The sequence below is a fragment of the Solanum dulcamara genome, chromosome 4, assembly GCF_947179165.1.
Source record: "Solanum dulcamara chromosome 4, daSolDulc1.2, whole genome shotgun sequence".
Classification (NCBI taxonomy): Eukaryota; Viridiplantae; Streptophyta; class Magnoliopsida; order Solanales; family Solanaceae; genus Solanum; species Solanum dulcamara.
The window spans coordinates 27,332,259-27,349,346 of NC_077240.1; the positions used below are offsets into that span (position 1 = coordinate 27,332,259).

A 17,088-nucleotide genomic window follows, 5' to 3' on the forward strand; every position below is an offset into this window, starting at 1 on the left:
GTAGATGGAAATAGGAAAAAATTGAAACGTATGGCTAGAGCTAAAAAATCTGAAAGTACTAATAAAAAGCTGGATAATATTGCTCTAGAAAATAACTTGGTTGATGTTCTGGTTACTGATATATGTACTCAAAACTTGAAGGGCAAACGAAAAGGTGATGATAATCAGACTAACGACATAGGAATCAAAAAACAAAAGAATGAATTGGATTGGGAAGCCAGCCCTAAATGGCTTCCCTCTTCACAATGAAGACTTTGGTGTGGAATTGTCGAGGCCTTGGGGGTCCTTGACAGTTCCCTTCCTGAAGGAGACAATGCGTCTCCACTCTCCGAGTATGGTATTTTTAAGTGAAACAAAAAATCGAGAAGGAATGGTGTTGAGAATTTAAAGACAACTACATATGACACATACTATAACAGTAGATCCGGTAGGACTAGCAGGAGGATTGTGTTATTTTGGAATGAAGACATTCAGGTATGTCAGTCCTATTCAACCTCTTTTTATATTAAAACATATATACATGATTTGGTAGATGACAATAAATATTGGTATGTATTTGTCTATTCAAGTACTGATAAAATTATTCGTAGAAGGGGTTCATTATGGGTTATGACAGGAGATTTCAATGACATTATCGACAATTCTGAAAAATCGGGAGGTAGAATAAGAGAAGTCTCTTCTTTTCGAGATTTTTAAAACTTTTTAATGGAATATATAAGCTATTGATTTAGGCTTCAATGGAAAACTGTGGACTTGGCGGTGCTTTAGAGAAAGTGATGGTATAATTCAAGAGAGATTAGATATAGCCATAAGCTCTCCGGGTTGGAGATTAGAGTTCAGCCTCACGAATATTGTTAACTTAGAAACAGAGGCTTCTGATCATAATGCTTTATTAATAAACACGGAGCCTAGCTTTAGGAGAAAAAAAGAGGAGGTTTTATTTTGATAAATGCTGGAGTGAAAAGGAGGAAGTGAATAGGACTATCACTCGATCATGGAATAGATATATTGGAGGGTTCGAACAATCCAAAATAAGCTTTAAACTAAAGAATAGTCGAGTTTCTTTATTAGCTTGGCTTCAAAGGGAAAAGGAAAATTCTAAGAAAAAGATCCAAGGTATTAAGAACAGAATTGATGATCTTAAGAACAATACTAGGAATTTTGATCTTACTAAGTTGAGGTTACTTCGAAAGGAATTAGGGGAGGCTTATAAGGATGAAGAAGCTTGTTGGAAATAAAAATCTAGAGCTTTATGGCGGCAGGAAGGCGATAAAAACACGTCTTTTTTTCATATGAAAACTATTCAGAGGCATAAGTGCAACAATATTAAGGATCTTAAATTAGACAACGGACATTGGATTTTTGAACATAGTGAAAGAAATAGAAAGATTCTACAGTAATTTATTCACAACTTCTCGACCTACGAATCTTGATCACGTTCTTAATCTAATTCGTACCTTGGTAGATAATTTTGTTAATGATAGACTTACCAGAGGAGTAACTGATGAAGAAATTAATAAAGTTGTTTTTGATATGCATCCTTTAAAAGCTGCAGGAGTAGATGGTATGACTCCTTTCTACTCTCAAAAGTATTGGGATATTGTTTCTTTTGAATGTGAAGCTGTTAAAAGCTTTTTTAATGTAGGATATTTATTACCTTCTTGGAACCAGACTCTCATAACTTTGATTCCTAAAGTAAAAAAATCGAGTGATGTTAGTCAATTTAGATCCATAAGCTTATGCTCTACGATATATAAAATTATTGCTAAGATTATTATCATGAGGCTTAAAGTTTACCTTCCCAATATTATCTCCCCAAATCAATCTGCTTTTATTGGAAAATGACAAATAGTTGATAATGTTGTTCTGAAGAACATGAATTCATTCATCTTCTTAAGAATAAAAGACGTGGTAAACAAAAATATATGGCTCTTAAATTAGATATGGCTAAAATTTATGATCGAGTTGAGTGGGATTATATTCATAAATTACTTCTTAAAATGGGCTTTCATGAGACTTTTACTAATTGGATTATCAATGCATCACTACCCCAACCTATAGATTTAATATTAATAAGGATATAGCTGGGGAAGTAAAACCTACTAGAGGACTAAGGCAAAGAGACCCTCTTTCTCCATATCTATTCCTGTTATATGCTGAAGGCTTTTCGAGACTCTTAAATCTAGCAGATTTATGTGGGGATATACAAAGCTTAAGCTTAAGTAGAGGCGGTCCTATGATTAATCATTTATTTTTGCTGATGATTCTTTTATTTATTGTAATGCTAATAATCAAAACGCTGAAAAATATCTGATACTTTAAGACTTTATGAAGAGTGTTCGGGACAAAAGGTGAGCTTCTTTAAATCCGTTATCTTCTTTATTAAGAATAGTTCTGATGTTGAAAAGGATGAAATTGTTGCAGTACTAGGAAGAAATCATTTAGGCTTATATTTCGGGCTGTCTGCGGTAGTTGGAAAATCTAAGAAAACAATGTTAGATTTTATCAAAGATAGAGTGAGATCCAAAATAAAAGGGTGGAAAAATATGTTCTTAAGTCCTGCAGGAAAAGAGGTGATGCTTAAATATGTTCTATCCGCTGTTCTTTCTTTTGCATTGTCCTGTTTTCAATTTCCAGATTCCTTTTGTAAAGAGATTACGACTATCTTCTCTAATTTTTAATGGGGGCATGATGAGGATAAGAGAAAAATGCATTTTGAAAAATGGGAGACATTATGTTTAGCAAAGTCTAAAGGAGGTATATGATTTCGAGATTTAAACTCTTTTAATCAAGCGTTATTGGAGAAATTAGGTTGGCGAATTATGACCCAAGAAGATTCACTTCTTTTTAGAATTCTCAAAAGTATATATTTTCCTCATACTTCTTTACTCAAAGCTACTTGTTCTTCTACTAGTTCATGGATATGGAAAAGCATTATTTGGGGTAGAGATCTTATACAAAAGGGCATTAGATGGAGGGTACGCTCTGGAGAAAGTATTAAACTTTTGACATATCCCTGGATTCCTAACTCCAGTGGATTCAAACCTAGTCCGATGCATGCTCAAATAGATGTCAATTTGAAAGTGAATAACCTTATAGATCAAAATAATCATACTTGAAAATTGCAGGACCTTCAGAATTATTTTTGTTCGAAATGACTTTCATGCAATAGTCTCTATACCTATTTCCACAATAGGCTCATCAGACAAGATTATTTGGCACCATACTAAGTCTGGGAAGTATGAGGTTAAATCGGGATGTGACTTAACTAGGGAAATGGCTAGATGTGAACAAATGAGTAACGAGAGAGCCCAATCTAGTGGATTTTGCTATATGATGGAATGGTTTTTTTCCCAGTACTAAACAATATCCTGACTCTATTGAACTTATAAAATTAAGTATTTCTATCATGTGGCAAATTTGGAAGGCTAAAAATTCAAAGAATTTCAATGGGGAATCTTCTAAACCCAATGATATTGTAAATAGAGCTTTGTTTATTTTCATGAATATGAAAATAATTTGCTTCCTACATTTTCTCATATAGTTATACTTGCTTGTAATAATGATAGAAAAATAAATGTGGCACAAAATGGTATTGTTTTGTTTGCAGATGCTAGTGTATATAAGGAGAAGAAGACGGCAAGTATTGGTGTAGCGGCTATGGATAACTATGATAACCTGCTTCAAGCCTTTGGTAACCCAATTAAATATGTTAGGAAAGTCATCACTACTGAAGCAATTGCACTTCGTATGGCACTGGAGAGCGCTAGGGAAAATGGTTGGACAAAGGTGCAAATCTTATCAGATGCAAAAAAAGTGGTGAATATGATACTACAAAGAACTGTAGTTTCGTGGAAAATTGAAACTACTTGTGAAGATATTTGGAAACTTATGAGGATCTTTGAAGAGGTTAATGTGGTACATATTCCAAGATCTTGGAATATAGTAGCACATATTTTAGCAAAGTTTTCTATTTCGTTAATACATAAAATTGTTTGGCTTTCTACTTTTTCAAGATGGATTGATTGTAAGTGATGCTATCGCATCATTTAACTCTTTGAACCTTTTTACGCATTAATATAACTAGTTTGTTGATTGTCCAAAAAAAAGGTATAATAGACATTTAAAAAAGTCAATATAAAAAAAGAAGGAAGAATAATTATTTTTTCAAAATTAAGGGGGAGTTTGATTTTTAAAGTAAATTTGGACTGTACATGATTTTTACCCTAATAATAATAGGATAATGCTTCCACCATTCCTTGTCTTACTTCATTTGGACGAAATCATGCACTGGCAGGCAATACCTATTAATTATAGTCCATGTTCATAGATCCTTGAATTCATACACCGCAACTTGTATACTTAAACAAATGAACAATATATTATAAAAAGATTTTTTATTTCTTTCAGGTTGCGTCTTGCCCCTTGGCTAATAAAATAACGTCATATCATAAATCATCAAGAATCAAATTAAATAAGCTTTGCATTACTATAAATCTGATGTGAAATGAGCGGATTCTGGAATAGGAGGTCTTGTAAAATGCTACATCTCCAAATTCTACACACTCCATCAATGACGTAGCAATGGTTTCCAAAATAAGTTGTCTATTCTTTTTTCTTTCTTTGCTCCTCTTGTTCTCCCTCTCCTTAGCGAAAACGACTCCGAGACCTCGAGCGTTTCTTCTTCCAGTAACCAAAGATGCATCCACTAAACAATTTGTCACAACCATTAACCAAAGAACACCCCTTGTCCCAATCAAACTTACGATCGATCTTGGTCAACGATTTTTATGGGTTGATTGTGAAAAAGGTTACGTTAGCAAATCTTATAAACCTGTCCCTTGTGGTTCTATCCCTTGTAAACGTTCTTTTTCCGGTGCATGTGTTGAATCATGTGTAGGTCCTTCTTCACCAGGATGCAACAATAACACTTGTTCACATATTCCTTATAATCCCTTTATTCGTACTAGCACCGGTGGTGAACTTGCACAAGATGTGATTTCACTTCAATCGACCGATGGCTCAAATCCTAGTAAATTCTTATCAACAAATGGAGTAGTTTTTGATTGTGCTCCTAATTCTCTTCTTGAAGGACTAGCAAAGACTGTTAAAGGAATTCTTGGACTTGGGAATGGTTATGTGGGATTTCCTACTCAATTGTCTAATGCTTTTCGTGTACCTCGAAAATTCGCTATATGCTTGACTTCATCCACAACCTCTCGTGGGGTTATTTTCTTTGGTGATAGTCCTTATGTTTTTCTTCCTGGAATGGATGTCTCATGGAGATTTGTTTACACCCCACTTCTCAAAAACCCTGTTAGTACATCAGGGTCATATTTTGAAGGGGAGCCTTCGACGGATTATTTTATTGGAGTGACATCTATCAAAATAAATGGTATTGTCGTGCCAATAAATACCACATTGCTGAACATAACCAAAGATGGAAAAGGGGGAACAAAAATTAGTACGGTTGATCCTTACACAAAATTAGAGACTTCGATTTATAATGCTTTAACAAAGGCATTTGTTAGATCGCTGGCTAATGTTCCAAGGGTGAAACCTGTGGCTCCTTTTAAAGTGTGCTATAATAGAACGAGCTTGGGAAGTAATCATGTTGGCCCTGGTGTTCCACCCATTGAACTAGTGTTGGGAAACAAAAATGCTACTACATCTTGGTATATTTGGGGTGCGAATTCTATGGTGACGGTGAATAATGACGTGGTCTGTCTTGGATTTCTAGATGGTGGAGTTGAATTTGAAACAACTTCTATAGTCATTGGAGCACATCAAATTGAAGACAACCTTTTGCAATTTGACATTGCTAACAAAAGGTTGGGTATCATTTCATCGCTCTTATTTGATGAAACAACATGTGCCAACTTCAACTTTACGTCCAAAGCTTGATGGTAAAACAAAAAGGTTGTGCTTTTGTAATTTTAGATTCAAATAATTGTTTTCTTTATTTCCAAAGATGGAGTTGATCAAGAATAAATGTATTCTACTTCGTTTGGCTGTTGAATTTAGTCGCAATTGGTGCCGGCAAAATGAACTCATATTTTGGTAACCCCGCCTATATTTTAATGGGTTGGGTGAGTAATTTTTTAAATGGATAAAATATGGGTTTAAACCCGTATTCATCACATAGAAATATGAGTATTTAAGGGTAAAAGCATTTTCAAAATCAACTTATTTTTCTCAAATTTAGAAAAAATGACCTATCTCCAAAAACTAAGAAAAATATTTTTCAAGATTCTTTTTCAACCTAACACCTCAACATTCCACCCTAACTCAAGTCACGGGTACCAATTGTCAATACTTACCCAAAATCCAAAATCCGACTCATGATTATGTATTCAGAACCCGCCTCTCGATCCAATTCGGAAGTCGGAACCTGGGTTAAATGTCAGAGTCGGATACCGGTTCGAAAGTTGGGTCCAGGGATGGGTGTCAAAGTTGGGTCTCTGTTCACAAGTTAGGTTCCTGATCGCGTGTCAAAGTCGACTCTCTGTTCAAAAGTAAGGTCCTGAATAGGGAGTCAGAATCATATCCCAAATTAGGTATCGAGATCGAGTCCCAAATTCGTCGTCGAGGTCGGGTTTTAGGGTCGAATCCCAATTTAAAAGTCGGATTCTGTATTGGGTGTCGGAATCGGGTCTCAATTTAAAAATTGAGTCTCGGATCGAGAGTCGAGAGTTCGGGGTCGAGTCCCAGTTTGAAAGTCGGGTCCTGAATCTACTGTCGGGGTTAGATGTCAGGTCAAAATTTGGGTCCTGTGTGGGGTGTCGGGGTCAGATCCTATTTCAAAAATCGAGTCCCATTTTGGATCTCGGGTCGAGGTCGGGTCCTAGTCGGATGTCGGGATCAAGTTTTGAATCAATCATCGGGGTTGGGTGTTGGTGTTAAGGTCAGTTTGAGTTGAGTTTAAATGTCGGGTCTCAAGTCGGTAGTTGGATTTTGGGTCAAGAGTCAAGGTCAGGTCCAGATTAGATGTCGTATTTCGGTTACGGATAGATCATCAAAATCGAATTCCAATTTACAAGTCAGGTCCCGGGTCGGATGTCAGGATCAGGTCCAAATTCAAGTGTTAAGATCGAATCCCAATTAGGATGTCAGGTCCCGATGGGGGATTGGAGTCGGGTCCTGAGTTGGGGTTAAGTCCCGATTTGAAAGTCGAGTCCTAGGTCGTGTTTGGGGCCGAGTCCCGATTTAGAAGTCGGGTCCTGCTCTAGTGTCAAGTTAAATTTTATAGTACAATAAAATTAAATAATATATTTTCAACATTTTTCATCCAACAAAAGACTAAAATATTACATATTGAATTTAAAGTACAATACTATTTACTTATTAAAATATGAATAAATATGGTTCAACAAGTATTTTAGCTACAAAAAATAATTGTCCCCAAATGTGTAGCATTTTGTGACGAATTTATTTGTCATAAAAAAGAGTATTGTTTTGTAGATGATGGTGTGCTTTTGTCACTAAAAAGGTTATTAACACCGATAAAATTGCTTTATCACTAACTATTTAGTTCAATCAGTGACGGCGTCAAATGTCTCTAAAATAATATGTATTTTGTAGTTGAGCAAATACAATTTAGTCACTTTAGACCGCCATTTATATATATAAAAAATATTTCTTCTCTAATTGTATAATTTATTGACAAATTTATTACTAAAAAAAGTAATAGTTCTGCCGTAAAAACTATTGTCTTGTCACTAAAGTTTGCTTTTACTGACAACATAAAATGTCACTATAAATTTCACGTTTATTGACAATTACAATTATACTAAAATACAATGTTACTTCGCATTCAACATTAATTAGAGTTTCATAAATTAAAAATACCATAATAAAACAGCATGTTAAATAATCAAAAATAAAAAATAAAAAATCACACATGATCATAAAATTAAGAACTAAAATTATACTCAGATAATATATCATTATAAGCTCCTTACATAAAAGGAAAATATGCCCAACAAGAAAATCTAACTAAAATATACTAATTATTACCCCTAAACTAAGACAGATTATTGAAGATTTCTTCTCAAAGTACCAACATTGCGATGAAACTTAGCTTGCAATTAATATTTGATTTAATTCTCACTCTCTATACTTGTGGAAAAGAGAGCAGAATATTATAATTCAAGTTAAGAGTATTCATACTGGGCTCATAAAATAGATTTTGTGCATTGACCATAACTATGTTCAAGCTGAAAGGTTAACTTTTGAATGATAAGTAACTTCTTTTTGTACACTGCCTATGTCTTCTGTATATTTTCACGTTGATTGTCTCTTCCACACCCTACAAACATAACAAATAAGTGAGAAACGACTTAATCATGAGGAATTTCTTTCCATGGAAAGCATCCCTATCAAATGGCAGTTAAGTTACAGTACTTCTAACTTTGATGGCAAATGAACCAACAAAAAAAATTATATATCTAATAGTAACTAGTTATACACTTTATTCAGGTCCAACTAACCGAAGATATCATGCTGGCTACAAGAGTATTTATTCACTGCTAGTCACTTCATGAAACGTTACATTCAAGAGGCCACCAAACTTTAATATTTTAATCACCATCAGTAAGAAAGATTAACTCCTTGAGGGGATCCACAACAACTCAATACACAATTATCATCAAAAAGAGTTACATGCTAAATGACAATAATTATTAATGTTCAAAGTAGACAATTTCCCCGTGTCATTCCATGTATCTCCATACTTATTCATCAAATTTCAGACGTACAAAAACCTTAACGAGTACAACAACATATTCAGTGAAATCTCACTAAGTAGGGTATGAGAAGGGTAGAGTGTACACAGACCTTACCACTACCTCGAGGAGATAGAGAGGATGTGATAATTTATGTTTTGATGATTTAACAAACTAAGAGAACAGGTAAGGGACCTGATCCCTTATGAAGACTATGAACTAATAGTGACATTAGACAATCGTACAAAATAGATCCTGGCAAATCTGCAGGTCTGGTGTGTGTGTGGACGAGTCCTTTTGCAGAAGGACAGTTGCCTATCCAATAGAAAACGTCCAACACAATGTATATTTTTTATATATACATTCTTTAAAACATTTTCTCCTTGGATTTTCGAAAACTCTGAAATAGAAAACCTTGAAGCTCTTCCTCTTTGAAATCAACTCTCAAAAGGGAAGAAGGACCTGATAGAGTTATCAGTCTTTTATTTTTATTTTAGAATTTTAGTTTCTTGGTCTTAATCTTTGTAAGATCTATTCCTAATCGATAAAGGATTTAGATTAGTTACAGTTTTTTCATCTTTGTCTAAATAACTAGAGTTAGATATGGAGACAACTTGAAATATAAGTCAGCTAGGGTTTGTTGATTTAGTGAGCAATAGAGTTATTGCTTTAGATCTGGCTGTGACAGAGTTGTTGCAGTGAGGGGGGAGGGATTGTGAGTGCAATTCCTACATTGCAAGAGTTTGTAATCTAAATCTTTGGCTCTTTTGATTAGTGAAGTTGGAGGTGAAATCCTATGAGACAGGTCGTGATCTTTCTCTCTTGAATAAGGAGCTTTCCACGTAAAATCGTGTATTTGTTTTTACATTTTGTTCTTTACTTTTTTGCATTGTTATTCTGATAAGGGACCTGGTCCTTGATGTTTAGTGGATGCGTACATTCTATCATTTGGTATTAGAGCCTGGGCTCTCTATTTTGGTTAACACTAAGAGAGAATCCTGTGTAAGAATGGTTGTTCCACTCAGCTATATTGAAGGAAAAAGTATCAACAGACCTTATTATTCAATGGACAGTATTACTCATGGTGAAAAGCAAGGATGGAAGCTTTTATTCAGGATGATGATTATGAACTCTAGACCAGAGTTGCTGATGGTCCAGAGTATCTAACGAAGAAGGATGATGCAAATAATGATGTTCACAAGGAGAGGAGTGAATACAAGGAGGCTGACTTCAAGATTCTTGAAAAGAATGCCAAAGCTAAGCTCATTCTTATTTGTGGCCTTGGATCAAATGAGTACAATCGAATATCAAGTTGCACCACTGCAAAACAAAACTAAGACACTCTCATAGAGGCACATGAAGTGAAAGAAAAGGCAAATAACAAGGATGAAAAAGATGGTGTTACAATTCAATGTTTGCCTTCATGAAAAAATTTGATGATGAGGGAGCTGAAGAAGAAACTGAAGCAGAGATAACCCTTTCTGACTTTAAATAGAACTTACATATTTATTTTGTTAAAAGATTAAGAAGTCTAGCGATTGTTCTGATTGACTCAATCACTGAGTTAACAAATGAAAAGAATCTGATGAATAACAACTTAGACATTTTTCAATATGGAAAATTGACTTTAGTGTCAGCAATATCTGATCTAGAAGAACAAATAATGATACTAATAGCAGAAAATGTTGAACTACATCTTGAGCTTAAAAAGTTAAACAAAAGTTGTACTAGTGACAAGGGTGAAGCTAGTAGTTTACAACTGAAGCTTGAAGAAAAGCTTAATGATGCTGAAATGAAGCTGACTATGGAACTTAAAAGAAATGAACAACTCAAAAATAATCTGATCCAGACAAAAGAAGAGTTGAACAAGTCATTAAAATGGATTACTCCTTAAAGATTCTTGAAAATCTGACATGTCAGAGTCACAATAGTGGAAGGGGTGTAAGAAGGATAAGTATCAGTCCTCCTTACAATTCTCATAGTAAGTGTGTATTAGTGTCTGATAATCTATTGTATCTTTATTGTGGCCAAGATGGCCATTCGAAGAAGGCTTGTCCAGCTTGAAAAAGATCTCAAAAAAATTTCTCAAACTATGTTAAACAAAAAGCCAGACAGAGCAAGAGACCTAGTCCTAGCTCTGGATATAATAGTAGTATGAGAAACGTTTCTTAACCATACTGGACCAAAAACTCTCTTATTATGCCTTTGTATGATTATTCGGGACTCAGATTGAAATGGATTCCCAAATCTAACAATTGATCTATTGTTGCAGGTAAGTGGAGGAAGTAGTAGTCAGTGCTAGTTCATGGATAGTGGATGCTCAAAGCACGTGATTGGAAAGATTGAAAATTTCTCTCACTCAAGGCACTTCAAGGTGGAGGCGTCTCATTTGGAAATGGTAAGAAAGAATACATTCTGAGAGTAGGAAGAATTGAAAGATCTCTTAGACACTCCATTGAAAATGTGTATTATGTAAATGGTTTAAGTACAGTCTTCTAAGTGTCTCTCAAATATGTGATAAAAGGAATGAAGTTAGATTTCTGTCAGAAATATGGATTGTGACAAATCTGATTTCAAAAGAAGTGATTCTAGCTGCTAGAAGATGCAAGAACATGTATGTTGCTGATTTACATACTTTTCAAGGGGATGATCTTACTTGTCTTAGTGGTCAAAGTGAGAATGCATACTTGTGGCATAGGAGACTGGGTCATGTGATTTCCTCACTGTTGAACAAGTGTCACGCCCCAGGAGAGTATCCTAGACGTAACCGGCACTCAAAAACCATTTCTGGCTCCCAAGAGAACCACATAGCCTGATCACACATCCGTTCATTCATTTATTCAGCGGAAAATTTAAAAATAAAGAATAATTTAGCGGACAACTCAAATCACCCATCCAACTCAAAGAATAAAGACCATGGGCCGACCGATAAACTAAAATAGTTGTCATTTAAAAATAGTTTGACAAAAATAACTCAAGGATAGAAATACTTAATCGACTCATCACTATCTAGTCTATGAAGCCTCTATCACTACTATCTAATTGGTGCCAATGACATGTTCATGGCTACCTCAAATCAAAATAAAAAGGGCTAACTCGATGCAAGAATACACAGACAGTGTCCTCTGAATGTAGGGGAGGACTCACCAATACGCTGAGTGCGAATAGATACCCAATAATGCTCCTATTGACGATCTCTTAAACCTATCTCTGCATCATGAAACGATGCAGGTCAAAATGGACGTCAGTACGTGGAATGTACGAGTATGTAATATGGCAGAATGAAACATACCTCGAGGAAGAATAACATCGGTCTACATATCTCAAACTAAAAAGATAAGAGAGACTCAAATAAGGCGTCATAAATCTAAAGTAAGGATACAGTTTAGATAGAGACCAATCATATACCATACAATCCAATCCAATTATGTATAATATAGTTCAATCAAATCATTTATAATTTGATCCCTTTCAATCATGTACAATCCGATTATATACACTCAACTCAATAATTAACTCAATAATCAAATCCAATCTAGTCACATACCATTCTATTCAATCCAATCACAATTCATCTAATCCAATCCGACCATATAAAATCAACTCAACATTCAACTCAACAATCAGCTCAAAGGACTCAACTCAGTAAATATGCAAATTAAATTATGCAACATTTTACAATTCAACTCAAAGGACTCAACTCAATAAATATGTAACAACTCACTCAAGTGTCCTAAGTCTAACAAGAAATAGTTTAGACAGGACTAACTCATAAGCATCTAGCAACTCACTCAAATGCCCTAAGTCTAACAAGAATTAGTTTAGACAGGACCAACTCGTAAACCACTCAACTCAACTGACTCGGAGCACTATCAAGACCTAAATAGGAGTTTCTCTTATCTGACAACCATCACCTATGAGCCGGTGATAGTACAACAATCAGACGTTGTTGCCACGTCGGTCCATACCTTTCCAGGGCATGAACGCCTTCCTAATCATGGATACCATCGATTAGTCAAGTCCTATCATTTCAGGACAATAAAAATGGGAAACATCCGACTTTAACGGTTCGATCCCATGGGAAGCTTCCGACTTTAACGATTTCATCCCTATCTACGTTGGCGGCGTAGTTTCTGGGGTTCGAGTATGGACTATACTCTCACCCGCTTCGGTGCTCGATACTCCTCCCATGACTCCATGCTCATAAGAATCCCTCCAATCATCTCAAACAAGCCCTCACGGCTAGTTTCATGTGGAACATTACCACCTCATCAACTCTGTTCTCATTTCAACTCAAATAAGTCATAATGGCAAGTCTCATTGGACTCTTTTCAAAACTCAACTCAAATCATCAAACTCTTCTCTTTAAAACTTGTACAATCTCAACTCGATGAATGCAGAAAATATTATGTACGTTAAAATATAATTTCAACCCTTCAACTCAAACTCAAAATAGATACTTTAATGTAAAAATACTCAACTCATTTAAAGGCTCCTCATACTCAACTCATGCTTAAACTCTTTTTAAATCATAGATGAAAATAATCATTCCTTAAACTCAAAAATAGTGTATAAATAGTTTATGCAAAAATGCTCACAAATTATTTATTTAAAACTCCTTCTCAAAAGATTCTTTATTTCCAAAATACTTATAAGACTCCAATCAACTCAGATTATGCAAATCACATATCACATAATCACATTAGACTCCAATCCGCTCCATCACATAACATCCTCATCAATACACTTTTTCATCAATCATTCTACACATATTAAATAAGCACCATTCATGTCATCACTCATATCGTCATTAAAACATCATCATCACATCATTGTCAAGTATTATCATCACATCAATCATCAAACATCTACTCCAAAATCCTTATTTTTGTCCTATGTTCATTTTATAGAAGCAAATGAACATTCTTAACTATCCAATTCATTCTTTTCATTCCAATCAATACACATATATACAAAACCATCCATCTCAACTCAAGACAAATTATGACCAAAGAAATCTCATCTTGGGTTCATGTGAATGAAACATGAATCCATACTCTCAAGAATATCATCAACATCTATAAATCTATATATAAAGATACGTTTGTAGTCAATAATATGAAAGATAACTATTTAGTAACTCAAGTCATTAAAAATATCAATCAACCAAAAGTAGCTAAAAACATTCCATGGTTTAGGAAAACTTTCAAGAAAAACCTTCTTAGAAGGTTCAACTCTTGCACAACTCCTATCAAACATATCTATGGACATATGGAAGAACTCAATCCATATTTTAGGTTAGCCTTACATACCTTGTTTGAAGACTTTGAAGAAACCTTGATGTTAGGTTTTTAATGGAAGGCTTGAATTCTTGAAGCTCTTGAACCCTTCTTGTTGGAAATGGAGAAGAAGAAGAAGAGAGAGAGAGAAGCTCCTAGGGCTTTTAGAGAGAGAGAGGGGGCTGAAAATATGATCTCAAAATAGTCTAGGGTGATACATATATAATTTGGGTAAGTTCCCAAATTACCCCTCCTCAAAAGTTCTGAACATAGGCTAAAAATGCACCTAGCGCGATAGTGGCGCATCGCGCCCTTGCAGCGCCTGGCAGATTACGCCTAAAACCTGCACACCTCGTAGTGGCGCGCCGCGCCAAGGACCAAACTACTGAGGCACATTCTTGGCGTGATAGTGGTGCGTCGCGCCCTTACAGCGCCAAGGCCAATATTTTCTGGGTTTTGGAAATTGGCTTGAAAAACCCTGCACACCTTTTAGTGGCGCACCGCGCCAAAGCCCAAACTACTGAGGTATGTTTCTGGCGCGATAGTGGCGCATCGCGCCACTACGGCGCCAAGCCCAGTTTTCTAGCAATTGCAACCCTGACCTGAAAATCTCTACTATGCTAGTTCATCTTAGGATCGTCATATCTTTTGACTCTGAACTCCAAAAATTTCATTCTTGGTGGTGTTGGAAAGAAGACTCGACGACCTTTAATTTGGTATGTCGTGGGCCACCCAGATCGTCATATTGCAAAAGATAAGGTCGTTAGAAGCCAACCCCTCATGCGAACTCCTCCTCAAACTTAGCCACGACGAATCCTTTGGCTTGATTTGGTCCTAGGGGTCCTTCATGACCCCACGTCACCTCTAACGCTCTTCAATTACTTAGGAACTAATCCTAACTCATGTGAAAAATTTCAAGTCCTCCGATCCGAGTTTACACTCACGTGAAGAAATATTCGAGTCTTTGTGAAAACCAATTCCAGGGTGTCACATTATCTCCCCCTTGGGATCATTCGTCCTCGAATGATGAGTAAACTAATGGTGGACTCGAGGCATGAATAAAAATCAAAACTCAATCGAATCAACCAATCGAACAATTTTGACAATTGGCTATTCAAACTCAAGAATAGACAAATCATTTCAACTCAGGAATAGGGACATCACCTTCATCATTCTCATCATTTGGCACGAATAGAACATCAAAACTCCATCAACCGAATCATTCAAACATCTACATATTCAACCATCAAATTCCAATTCACGAGCGACATTTCCAATCCTCTTCACCATTTCATGAGGTCAATATATCGGTGTCCAAACTTCCTCTCCTTTCCAAACCTCATAACACCCTACACGTACCTCCAATCTTTCCCCCAAATGCTATCATTAGCCTACTACCATCACTCTCATAGTGACAACCATACACTCAACCTTATCACTCTAACTACCTCACTCACATCTAAGAGTTGTCATGCTTACTCTAACACTTATACCCTCATCATTGTATGAGCTCTTTCCTGGAGACACACTAACATACTCTTACCTATATATTGCTCATCACAAGGTCTCATCTCACTCCTCCTCCATACATTTATCCTCAACTATACAAGTACAACACAACTATCGCAATCGGGAAGCACTCACTCTCCCTCATCTACTCTCGCTCAACTCCGTCCACTATCATCTTGGCCAACTCATCACTATCGGAAGCTTAAGACTTACTTTGGCTCATTACCCTATCATCTCCCCCTTAGCTTAAAGGCATCAACTAAAGAATACTAACTAGTCACTTAGAGCAACTCACAATCTAGAACCTCATATAACTCTATACTGTTTCATATACACCTCTTAAGCCTCTTCTTACCATATGACTTAGACTCAATTCACTATTTACATCTGAGGGTCACATAACCCCTTCATTCATAACACACACTCCTCGCAAGTTAATATCTTAATCTCTCGCATATGTCGTGTCAAGCCTACTAAATAAAATCTTAAAACTAGAACTATCACAATCATTTATTACACCTCATTACTCACCCTATAGATACTCCACTCTAGTTGTAGGCCTCAATCAACCACCATTCTTACTACTTCAGTTCTACTCCTCTAACTCCCTCTTCCTACCTCTACAATCATTCTACCAACCATAGCTCACTATACCTCAAACCACATTCCCTTGAATAGTAAGACTTTTCACTCAGATACGCAACTTCCCCCTCGAAGGTAACATTCGAATCAAGATGTAGAGATAAGATTCTAGGATACATCTCGCTCTGACTCAACGCACGATTCATACGAATAAGAGTACATTCTTCTAGATCAATAGAGTTAAGCACAGTAATCGGCTCCTCTCAAGCCTTGTGCTGTCTCTTTCCTTCCTCAAGACTTTATCTTAACTTATCCACAAGAATCTCATATCTACCATTTCAACTACCTTGAGTATGAGGGGTAGTCAAATGGATTTGAGCAACGCATGAATTAGAAGGGAACATTCATAGAGTTAAACTCTATCGCACGAACTCAGAATATGAAAGAAGGGAAACAAATTCTTAATGTCCTATAGCCTCCTGATTATAAGTGTGGTGCACAACACACCCATAATTATGACTCTACTAGACACGGCTTCATAGACTCCCTAGGACACTTGAACTCTGTGCTCTGATACCATATTTGTCATACCCCGGAAGGGTACCCTAGATGTAATCGGCACTCAAAAACCATTTCTGGCTCCTAAGCGAACCACATAGCCTGATCACACATCCGTTCATTCATTTATTCAGCGGAAAATTTAAAAATAAAGAATAATTTAGCGGACAACTTAAATCACCCATCCAACTCAAAGAATAAAGACCATGGGCCGACCGATCAACTAAAATATTTGTTATTTAAAAATAGTTTGACAAAAATAACTCAAGGATAGAAATACTCAATTGACTCATCACTATTTAGTCTATGAAGCCTCTATCACTACTATCTAATTGGTGCCAATGACATGTTCATGGCTACCTCAAATTAAAATAAAAAAGGCTAACTCGATGCAAGAATACACAGACGGTGTCCTCCGAATATAGGGGAGGACTCAC

At 36.0% G+C, this 17,088-nt stretch overlaps 1 protein-coding gene across 1 annotated transcript; it reads left to right on the forward strand.

The window, feature by feature from the left end:
* Positions 1–4,517: 4,517 nt before the first annotated feature.
* On the forward strand, positions 4,518–5,918 carry LOC129884917 (probable aspartic proteinase GIP2). Its single transcript, XM_055959183.1, has one exon. The coding sequence runs from the start codon at positions 4,585–4,587 to the stop codon at positions 5,902–5,904; it is 1,320 nt and encodes a 439-aa protein (XP_055815158.1). The 5' UTR covers positions 4,518–4,584; the 3' UTR covers positions 5,905–5,918.
* The last annotated feature ends 11,170 nt before the right edge of the window (positions 5,919–17,088 follow it).

Excerpts from the sequence above, each read along its gene's own strand:
- LOC129884917 (XM_055959183.1), top strand. The coding sequence starts at position 4,585 with ATGGTTTCCAAAATAAGTTGTCTATTCTTTTTTCTTTCTTTGCTCCTC.